Below are 11,367 nucleotides of genomic sequence, written 5' to 3'. Positions count from 1 at the left end.
GAGTGCATCTGCTGCCAGAGAGCAGCGGGAAGTGATCATTATAATTATGTGTTTGAGCATTTAAGCAGCGGAGGATGTATGCAAAAAGAAAGCGGTGACGGAGCACAGGACGAGTCAACTGGCAAGCGGCAACGAAAGAATTGCACAACTGCGGACGTGTTTTATTTCAAACCTGCTACATGTGCGCGGCATTCGAAGGAGAGCGGGGGGGTAAAGTAAACTGGAAGGCAAACACAGTGAGGAAAGCTTAGAAATCAGGTGTTGACAAAAACAATGTTTTTTCTTTCCAAAGTTTCCTGTGAAATATTCTGCATGTACACGATGTTAGTACCTCAAAAGAAGTATACTTTAGTTTTCTTTCACTTGTTGTCAGTGCAAATAAACAAGTGCTCTGAGCAGAAGTGTCCCACGTTGAGCTGCAATCTGCTCCTGCTTTTTGCTTTAAATGTTTTGTTTATAAATGTACCGTTAGACGCAACCATAAAGATATATAGACTTTTACATTAGAAGTCATTGTATAAACATTGCACAACAAAATGGGAGTCTTCATTTGAGTGACTTTGCTGGTTTTAAACAGTGTTTTTTCAGACGCAGTGAAAGTGAATTTTCTTTCATTGGGTTCATTTTGCATGACAGTGGTAGGTGTCAATGTCAATACTGAGACATTAAATGTGAGGAAAACGATCCAGGAGGCGGGAAGTTTCCTCACAAAGACGATTAAAGCAAACAAATAAAAGGTATTACACTTCAACAATATTAAAAATGGAGCTTTTTTCGTGCCGCTTTGTACTGACAAGTTCGTGATTCCTTTCAAACTTTTATATATTTTTAAGATCTAAAGAACAAAATGAAATGAATCCAAATTATTTAATCAAAATATTTTGCGCTCTACTGCGATCCCGCCGAATCTTTCTGTATTTCCACAATAAGTTATCCCTTCAGATTGGCAATGATTGCTCCTGCTCACTCAAAACATGTCCATGGTATTTACACTCAAATAAATGGGTCAGCTGATCATATGACACACACAGGTACAAAGGCACAGTGGAACTTCTGGGCCGCGAAAAAAAAAAACCCGCACACATTAAACAAGTTGCTGTGATTTTCTTCAGCAATCCCTCATTTGTGAAAAAAAACAAAACACTGGTCATTCAAGAAATTGCCCTCTCACATTCCTTTTTCATAAACTTTCAAGAACATGTAAACAGCTTTAAGTAAGCATACAAAAGTGGTTACAGACACTCATCACAAGTTAGCTAAAGACGTTCACATTTAAAAGACGCCCCGTGAGGGACTCGAGTCTTAAATGGACTTTGACAGCACGTAGCAGGAAAACAGCAGGAAGTCAATCGTTTCCGCGATTAAACAGGAGCTTGACGAATATTGTCTTCGTTAAAGAGTTGGTTGTTAAAACGCCGTACCAGCTGACGACGGGACGCAGGCCATTTAGTTTACAGCGCGTCCTGCATAACATGGTTGTTTAAACTTTTTCATTTCAAAAGGTTTTTTTTTTTTTCCACAAGTAAAGTCAATAAAAATGACCGGTTAGGGCTCGAGTACTTTAAAAGAACTTTGTTCCCTTTAAAAGGAGCAACCAGCACTGTTCATAGGCAAAGGTTGTACACCAACCTTTAAAAAAAAAAAAGACGTTATTTTTTAAAACATTTCATGGGATTTCTGTCACCGGTGCCATGAAATATCCTATTTCCCACACATCGGAACCCACCACGCTGTCAACGGAAACAGGAACCACTCGATTTGTCAGAAATCTTCCACAGACACACAGAAGGAGAGAGTGAGCGTGGCGGCACTCGCTCCAAAACAACCGCACAATCAGCAACGCACAGGTCAGAGTAACCTCTCATTACCATCTTCTCTCGCCGCTCAAGCCCACCCGTGGCACGCAAGCGCTTCCAGATGCCTGGATTATAGGTCGCTCAGCCCCTCCGCGTGTTCGCTCAGCTCCATGGTGCAGTAGTCCTGAGGGCGCCTGGGCACGGAGACAATCGTTAGAACACACACACACACACACACACACAACAAGGTTGTTTTTATAGGGGCGAGAAAAAGCAGGAGCTGGTTGATGAATCTGTACCCTGGGACACAGACTCCCTTTATGCCCGTCCTTTGTTAGCGTAGACTACCAAGAGGGTCTCTAACACGGACCTCAAAATCACAGCTGTACAATGCTTTTACTCCACTTAGCACAGACTGGAAATTGGCAGCTCGGCCAACCCTCTAAATTAAAAGAAATCTGCCTACCGACACCTCTAAAGCTCACTAATTAAAAAGTGAAAAGCTGCTATAGGTGTTGATTACATTTTTTACCCTTTTTGAAGTAATGAGGCACATCCAGCAGAGCAGAGAGAGAGACCACAGAATAAGAGTTCTCACCTCCTCCTGTAGAAATATGTGAAGAGAGCAGCTCCCAGTGCAAGCAGCAGCAGCACTGCTACGACGAGGCCTATCTGCAGCCCCAGGGCAGACGCTAGGAGAATCAAGTTAAAAGTCAGCTACACTTTCCAGACAGATACCTTTCAACACAACATGGTAATTAAAAAAAAGAACCCGACGAATCCTTAAAGCAGCAGGTAGGTCTTTTTTCACTTTGCAATCACACATTTTCCCCTTAACGACAAACACCAGCGGTCTGCTGCTTCAGTCGGAAATCGCCTCGTCCTCTGCGGCCGCTGACCTGTGCTCGTGTAGCGGTCCATGGTCGGAGCAGAGCAGGCGTCGCCCTCTGCGGACGAAAGCCCCACGCGGGAGGTCTGGGTGATGAGGGCCTGCTGGTGGTCCGACAGCGCCCGGATGTCGCCCCGCACTCGGAGCCACCCGGACACACAGGAGAAGTTGGCTCCTTGTGCACGCAGAGAAAGACAAAACGTTTAATTACAGATATGTCTAGGATTGTTCAGGCTGTGCTTGGTAGAATCTGTGAGTTCGGTTCTCGGGCCACACAGGGATGTGTTGTGAGAATTACTTGCCACACTACACTCAGAATCTAGCTGCTCTACATAACAGCTCAATTACCCTCACTTTACAACTCCATGGTAACAGCGACATCCAGTTCTCTCCCACAGAGTCAAATTTTTCTTTTTTCGATTAACTGGAAGGACGAGTTCACAGAAAGCAGGAGATTTCCATTTATAGTGAGGGCCTCACCTTGGAGAGACAAAGCAGAGATACCACAGTGACACCTCTGCTCCAGGTAATCAGCCACCTCTGCAACCTTCCTCCCCTGGATCAGACCTCCGCAGTCTAGGAAACATGGGGAAGAGAGTCAGCTGTATTAAGGCATGCTTAATATGACCATTACACAAGCAAGTTACTTTTCTAATCAGTTCCAACATTAAGTATTATTAGTTATTATTAGTATCACGTATAGAAATGAAAACGAACGGCCACAGCAAGCGATAGAATCGGCATTGTCGGCACCCGTCTTCCACATTTTGTACAACTCAATTCAAGCTATGACGCCTCACCTGCCGACGGCTCCTGCCAGTCGCTGGACAGGGGTCCCAGGCATAGGTCGATGTGACTCGAGAAGGCGGCGCTCGGACAGAGGTTGGTGCCCCGAGGTGTGGGCGAAGAGCTCGTCCAGGAGGAGGGGCTCCTCACCTCGCAGCAGGAACACCGGCTCAGCGAAACAGGACCATCTTCCACCGACCTGCACGTGCAAAACATGCATGAATACAGACGTATAAATCGTGCCGTAATAGGGATGACAAAGCCACACCAAAAACAAATGACATGGATGTTTTGTATGCATTGTATGCAGTAATAATATATTCTGTCAATTATTTCAATACGCAAAAGAGCTTTGGGATATTTAAACCGTGTTTGAATGCATCTCTTGGTATTCGTCACACTTGACAACATTAGTCCGGCTCTCACTGAGCTTAATTTTGGTGACCCTGGACAACCGGTCTCATGTACATCGCTATAAGCTATAACCAACATAATCAGTCAGGGATCAAGAGCTTTTCACAGGAAATTGGTTACCCGAGGTGAAGAGTCACCTTTGACGGAGTTGATTGTGACTGATTGAACTGTTCACCTGCAAACCGTTTTCCACTTGGAGCCAAATCACTTGCTGAAAATCCCACATGCTGATGGAATAAAAGATCGTGTTCATTCTGGTTAAAAGCTTTCCTAGATCTCAAATAAAAAGGAGTAACTATAGATGTCGAGGTGTTTTAACATGTTTGTTAGTATTGTGAACTGTAAGATGCCTAGAATACGGAGTGGTTTGTAGGCGGGCTGCTCAGATTGATTTGCCATGGTTAGTTTCCATGGTAATCTTCCGTTGCTAAAAGAGAGAGAGAGCGGTTTTCTTTATTAAAACTTAGCAAGAACCAAAGTTCTTGACCAGAATGTGTCCATCTGTAACTTGAGCCTAATCAAGATAATTAGGTGAAGGCCTCTACATGGCATTTTCAGCGGTCCGCTTATAGCCTTAATTGGTTTAAAGATTAAATAACGAGTGTAAAGGGTTCAAACCTTTAAGCGCGGTCGCTTCGTTCGGGTTGCTGGATTTCTTTCTGCACTCACCTGGCAGCTGGAAGGACTTGTCTCCCTCTGGCGGCGGAAAGAGAGGAGAGCAGCTGCTGGTTTTCACTGAACACCAGTACGTCCCTGAGACTGGAGTTGGTCAGGGCAGTGCCGGCCCTACAGACGCTGAACAGGTCGTAGCAGAGGACCACGGCTCCGCGTGCCGGGAAGACGGAGCCCTCCAGGAAGGTCTGATCTACGCGGGACAGAGGGGGAGGGGGGAAGGAGTGTGGGCGAGAATGATGGCCGGACATTTTCTTTCCTAGAAGGGATCCAACCCTGAACGACGCGGCCTCCTCCTTTCCTCACCTGCGCCGGTGACGTTTCCAACGATGTAAAATCCGTCCTGGTCGACGGAGCCGGTGAGAGGAAGAGCAATGACGGTGCCGCTGCGCTCCTGGTCGAACACGGAGAGCACCAGGCCGCGCAGGTCCGTCGCGGGGGGCCCGTGCAGCTCCACGAAGGCCCTCTGCTGGCTGTGGTTGGTCCAGTGGCCGCTGGCCACCTCGCTGATGACCACGCCCTCGGGGGCTGGAGGGGGGCGGGGGCAGCTGTTCTCCCTCAGAGGTGTGGTTGGAGCCACCTGGTTGATGCATTTCAGATATTTAGGATTCAAGCACAAGGACACATCTGCATCAATTCAAATGAGAGAAAAATAGTTTTTTTTTAAAATGTAGCATGGCTTCTACTGCTGGTACTCACTGAAAAAGCAGACAGGTCAAAGGGGTAAAGGCCTCTACAGCGGCTCAGGGCCTCATCACCGGCCAGAACCTCCGGATCCTCCAGCAGAGGCAGCTGACCCGGGGTCAGAGCTTTACTCAGCTCCTGCGCCTCCTTGTCCGATCCTCTCTGCCGGTACACCACTGCATCCAGCAGGCCGACGGTCGGGATCCCCCTCTGTGCGGCTGACGGCGGACCGTACGGGCTGCGATAGAGCGCCACGGCGTCCGGTCCGTTCTGGATGGTGTTGGGCGGCAGGCGGAGGGACGGAGCGGGCACCAACCTGTCGCTGCCCAGCAGGAAGTAGCCCTTAGACGTGGTGAAGTGTCCACTCAGGCTGATCTCCCTGTAGGGTCTGTTGTTGTGCGCGCTGAACAGCAGTATCCAGACGCCCTGCAGGGAGACCCGGCGCCCCGACGGGTGCCACAGTTCAATGTACTCGCCGTCCTCAGCTGCGCCAGGTGTGTCGGTGTTCAGCTCATTGATCAGGAAGTCACTGTTGCCCCAGGGCGGGAGGTGAGAGGGTGAATCGGTTCCTCCCGGAGTCACTAGAGCGGAACAGAAAGCTGTCAATTGGCAGTTTTACTTTACTTCACTTGGATTTTGGGGATTCATCAAACAACATATGACTGGCTGCTTTGTTTATAACTTGGATTATAAAAAGGGACGTCCAGAGATATTAACATTATTTTTAGAAGTTAGTGAAGCTTTAACTCTACGCTACAATACTCCGGCAATAGATGGCGGTGTTGCATAATGATATTAAATACAATATACAGATATAGAATTTTATATTAATACATTTTAAATATGTATTAATTGTGATAAGATCAAAGACTATGACATTTTAAACACAATGTCATTTTATTTAATCACTTATTATATAAAGAGACTTTGTATTAAATGATGTATGCTTAACTTTATATCTATGGACTATAAACGGACATTGTTTTTTTATTTGTCTTTACACTGGCATTGTTCTTTCACCAAAGAGTTTATGGGAAAACACTTCTTTTAATGCTAATGAAACAATAATCTGTCAACACATTCATCAGAAAGACAGAATTTAAGTGACTATAGTTAAAAACAACCTCCGCCTCCTTGGATTGACATTGTTGACTTGCCGAGGACTCAATAAGACATGAACCTTTCCCACAGTTGGATTATCGTAATGTGTCCCCGACCGGCGTGCTGCTGGTTAAAGGTGAAGTAAAAGAAAAGATCTTAATATCTCCAAATGTGTCCTTAATCTGGCTGATGAATGTTTCAAAGTCTGCAACTTTCAGTTGCTGATGAGTCGTGGTGATTAAGATTTGCTCCTCAGCTGGTGAAGGGTAGAACCTGCAGCTTCTCGCAGGTCAGCGGCCTTTAATGTCGACGTATCTCTGAGATTTACCCCGCGGTTCCTCGGGATTAAAATGAGAACTCTAGTTGAAAGTATCTGTGTTTGCAGGTCCACACTAAGTATCCAACAACAGTCTCCATCCGTGAAGGTGAAGGACTCGTTCTAATCACCTCGTGGCCTTTTCTCCTCGGAAGTGACCGATTAGAAAAAACAACAAACAGATCTAAATAATGTTAAAGCAAATTGAAAGGCTCACCATTGCTGTGCGGGCAGATCTTAGGCCAGGGGCACTGGTTGGGCTGTGCGGGTGTTTGAGGGGCCTCCCAGAATACACCAGGATCTCTGGCCCAGGTGGCCACGCCGCAGCGACTCAGGTAGAAGCCTCCTTCTCTCAAACTGACAAGAAGAAATAAAATGAGGAAAAAAAAAGATCAGCCTTAGTTTGCAGGGTTAGAATATTAAAATTGGTTTTGGTTGTGTGAAACATTTCGCAATGGGGCAATAGTTTGATTTATGACCAATAACCGCCATGGATATTTGGCCAATGCTAACATGCTAACCAAGATGGGGAATGTGGTTAACAACCATTGTGAGCGTGACGAACTTTACTCACTACCCCATTGACTTGTTGTATGACGCATTACGTCCAAATCTGACACCTAAAAGAAAATCATTAACAAAGAGGAACCGTCTTTTAACAGTATTTCACAACCCGTGACCCGTGACAAATAACCACTGACTGTTACTAACGCATCTGAAAGAGCTTCACCAAACTCGCCCCGATTCTCCCCATATCTCGTAAGTGCTGCATCCGAATGGAGGGGAAGGGGGTTCGCTTATGGAAATAGAAAAGGAGCAGAGCGCCATGGCGGCGTCTTGCCTGTGGCTGAGCTGGTAGGGCTCCCTGCCCGGGATGAGAGTCTCTGTGAGGTTGGCACTGGGCTTGTTTCCGGGTCCAGCGAACACGAATGCATCTAGAGGCTGTATCTGGCTCAGTTGGCTGCCCGCGGGGAAATCTGAGGCTCTGCCACCGTACACGGCCACCGCCCCCGACTCATCTCCTGAGGAGAAACCAGAAGAGGGACAAAGAATGAAGGAAGATGGAACACAAAGCTTTTCAAGCGTGAAACCCGATGGACCGAAGGGCGGAAACGTCTACGAGTGCCCGGGCCACCGAGGCAACACTGACCTTTCATGTAGGTCTTCTCGATGGTCATGGAGATCAACCCGTTGCTGGAGGTGTCCACGTTCACGTCCACGCTCACGCTGACCCGGTCCGTTCTCCCATCCAACACCACCAGCACCAGGGGCCCGGCGGCCGGAGCCTCCGTCAGCTCCACGAACCCGTCCACCTGCCCCGCTCCCAGCTTCAGCTCGGTGATGACGGGGATGGGCGCCTGGCCGGCGGGCGGGGTGCAGTTGTTCCTCTGACCCGGGGAGGGTGAGGACACCTGAAAGCCCCAGCGATCCTCGGACAGCAGGCACCTCTCGATCGACTCGTCCCCCTCGAGGGCCGCCTCGTCCTCGACGAAGGCCGGCTCCCCCGGCGTCAGGGTCTCGGCGAGGAACTCCGCGCCGCCGGTGCGGCGGGTCATGTACACGACGGCGTCCACCATCCCCAGGGACGTGACGTTCATCTTCTCGCCGTAGCGAGAGGCGGACGTGTGGTAGAGGACGATGGCGTCCGGGCCGTTCTGGACCGTGTTGGGGGGCAGCAGGATGGCGGGTTTGGGCAGCATGTCCACGGAGCCCACCAGGAAGAACCCCCGGTCGTCCGTGCTGTGGCCTTTGAGGTCCAGCACCTTGTAGGCGACGTTTCCATTGCCGTTGTAGAACACCAGGGTGTAGCCGTCCAGGGACGCCCGCTGCCCACCGGTGTGGTACAGCTCCACGAACTCCGTGGTGTCCAGCCGGGGGTTGTCGGCGTTGATCTCGCTGATGATGAGGCAGGGGTCACCGCTGACTACCGCCAGCAGGCTGAGGCAAGCCACGCAGGCCCAACGCGCCGCCATGACTTGCAGCTCCCCCACAAATAACCAGACGAGGGAGCTTCTGCAGGAAAAAAAAAAGACAAAACACAAAAGTTGTATTTCTCTGTGAGACAGAATAACGGAGCGAACGATCGAGCAACACCAGGAAACCATCTAGCAGGAAGGAGTGATGGTGAAATCGGGTGTTTACTACTCGCAGACTCCCTGGGTGTCATGAATGAGTCTTCTATGGGCTGGTTTTCTGCTCCTGCTGACATTGGGAGCGCACGTCTTCGGCATGAGTCACTTTGACGTTGCGAAACGCACCGAGAAGCAGACGGAAAGTTTGCACGAAACCGTGAAATGCTTTTTCGTTTAGTTTTTAGTTGCGTGAATAAACTCGGGTCGGGTGTCAAAATGGGAGCAGCTCGGCTGAAAAAAAGGATCATCATCACTCGCGATGGTTACAAAGTGTCTGAAAGCAGCTACTTTAGTTCACCCGACAGATCCCTTTTTCAGGGGGAAAAACAAACGTTGGAGCATCGATAAAAGGATAAAAACACAAACAGGCGTCTTCAAAACGACGGAGTGAGTTTGCGGGAGTTCGCTCCCCGCATCGCCGCACATTAATTCCGGTCACGGCCCGGCGGCCGTGCGCGCATCTACCCGCCGGAAAGGAGACGGGGAATAAAGCCCGTGTGTCCGCTTCCTGTCGCCGGGACTTACCCGCGTCGTCCTCCCGGTGCTCCTGCAGCTGCGCGCGGCTCCTCCGGTCCGAGGACGTGCGGAACGATTCCGGTGAAGTTGCTCTTGTGTCCTCCGCCGCTCCCTTCATTCACAAAGCAGCACTTTCTCCCCCCGGACTGTGGGCGGTCAGGCGGGGGGGAGGAGGGAGGGAGAGGGGGGGGGGCTTCTCTTTTTTTTTTTTCTTTCTTGTTTTCTCTCCAAGGCTCATTCAGCTCTCCACCAGCTGAAGATGAAACACCGGCAAAACCCGACAGAAGCGGGAGGTCAAAGTGCGACGTTATCGACGTTTGTGCGCAAATGTCCACGCGGCAAAGCAGCTGATTCCTTGTTTTGTTTCTCCCGGGAAAGGCTCTCGAGTTCTTCCCCAGGAAGCCTCGTAAAAAAAAGAAAAAAAAAAGGCCCCGGCGGGGGGCCCCTGGCCCCTGGCCACACGCGGAGGGTTTATGGGAGACACTAGAATAAAAGAAGACGCGTTTGGGCTTCTGGAGAGATTCAGAAAGGTCAAAATATTTCATGGGACTTTGGTTGTTCAGGTTCTGGCTTTATATTTGTAAAGATAAGAAGAGAAAAAACTGTAAAATCAAACTAAAGAAAAAAAGAGGATGTCACCATGACACAGGAAATAGCTGCATGATAAGGACACAATAACTTTGAATCAAATTATCACCTGAAAATGAGATTATAATGATGATGTCGTACCAAAACGATTGGATTATTGGCGCCCCGTGAGTGTAGATCCGGAAGCAGCAGTTCTTGAGAGTATTATCATGGTTTTGACAAACTCTAAAGACACTACAGTTATCCGTAGACTTTTGACTCATTCTGTTCCGTTAAGTGATCATTTACTTTATTAAAAGTATACAGAGATGTCAAAGTACTCCACGCAAGTACAAGTGAAATCTTTCTGAAGTAAAAGTACAGGAATATTAGTATTTTGGGCCTCAACAAACAGTCAAATGTTGAATGAGAGTCTTCTCTCTGGAATATCGTGGAGTAGTTTGAAACGTAAATACTCAGGTAAAGTACAAATACCTGAAAACTCTTCCTCAATACAACACTAGATTTGACCTGGAAAATGAACCATAACTTGCTGGGTTTGTGGTGATATGGTTTTCTGTCCTAGTAATTCAAAAGTTTCGATTCTGCAATCTGTTCCAGGGATGTTGCCGCGTGGTCGGGGACTTTACATTATGTTGAAATGCAAAAAATCAGTTTCCTCAATAAAGGAACTACAAGGAACATGACGTATTGCTTCCTTCTTATTTTCTTGAAATGAACACATTAAAAAATCTCTGAGTTAACCTTTCCAAACCCCTCTTTCACTGAAAATAGTATATCATTTAAAATGAAATAACAAATAAAGCATTGAGAACAATATTCTCCCCAAGCATCAGGTAAATATCACTGCTGGTGCGCATCTTGGAGATGAAAGCTAACTATTAAACTGTCTTGATATCAATCTTAAACATCAGATGGCCTTTGTGATCTCAGTTTAGAGGTTTAGCCTGATCTCAAGTTTAAATAGTTAAATGTTGCATTAAATGGGCAGCTCATATGCCCAAAGTTGATTCTTATAATCAACATTCACATGTATTAAAGGAAGTGAACATGTTGTTGGTGGACCATCATGTGAACAAACTTCACAGTCCTTCAACGGTTAACACGAGCTTCTAACAGTAAAGATAAGATCGCATGTGCGTTTGTGTGGCAGATTATTTGTCCGTTGATGTCAGAAGAGGTGAGAAAAGAACATTCTTTGTTGTCGGAAAAAAGACATGTGGTTGCTAAACGGCAAAGGAACATAGAAATGTGTCAGAACACGTGTAAGAAAATGTCTTATATTTTCTAGTTTCATTTTTGACAGCCAAAGCTACTTTTTAAATGTGTTTTTTTAAAGCTTCGGTAAAGAAACCGTTAATAACCTTTAAACTTTAATACCTTTAAGCCACACAAGATGGCGCTATAAGCACATCGCTGTCTTTTATCTGGTGTATTATTGTGGTCTGGTGGACAAAAACTGTCAGCTGGGCC

The 11,367-nt window shown here is 47.5% G+C and overlaps 1 protein-coding gene across 1 annotated transcript; it reads right to left on the bottom strand.

Annotated features, from left to right (window-relative positions):
- Nucleotides 1–137: 137 nt before the first annotated feature.
- On the bottom strand, nucleotides 138–9,866 carry LOC120818936 (uncharacterized). Its single transcript, XM_078102473.1, has 12 exons — nucleotides 9,316–9,866; nucleotides 7,809–8,671; nucleotides 7,500–7,680; nucleotides 6,876–7,015; nucleotides 5,257–5,822; nucleotides 4,864–5,137; nucleotides 4,555–4,750; nucleotides 3,486–3,670; nucleotides 3,166–3,261; nucleotides 2,696–2,860; nucleotides 2,395–2,488; nucleotides 138–1,990 (listed from the first exon to the last, which is right to left on the bottom strand). The coding sequence occupies exons 1-12, from the start codon at nucleotides 9,849–9,851 to the stop codon at nucleotides 1,927–1,929; spliced, it is 3,360 nt and encodes a 1,119-aa protein (XP_077958599.1). The 5' UTR covers nucleotides 9,852–9,866; the 3' UTR covers nucleotides 138–1,926.
- Nucleotides 9,867–11,367: the final 1,501 nt, after the last annotated feature.

Source organism: Gasterosteus aculeatus, chromosome 5, assembly GCF_964276395.1.
Source record: "Gasterosteus aculeatus chromosome 5, fGasAcu3.hap1.1, whole genome shotgun sequence".
Lineage (NCBI taxonomy): Eukaryota > Metazoa > Chordata > Actinopteri > Perciformes > Gasterosteidae > Gasterosteus > Gasterosteus aculeatus.
This window is presented reverse-complemented; position numbering and strand designations above follow the sequence as displayed.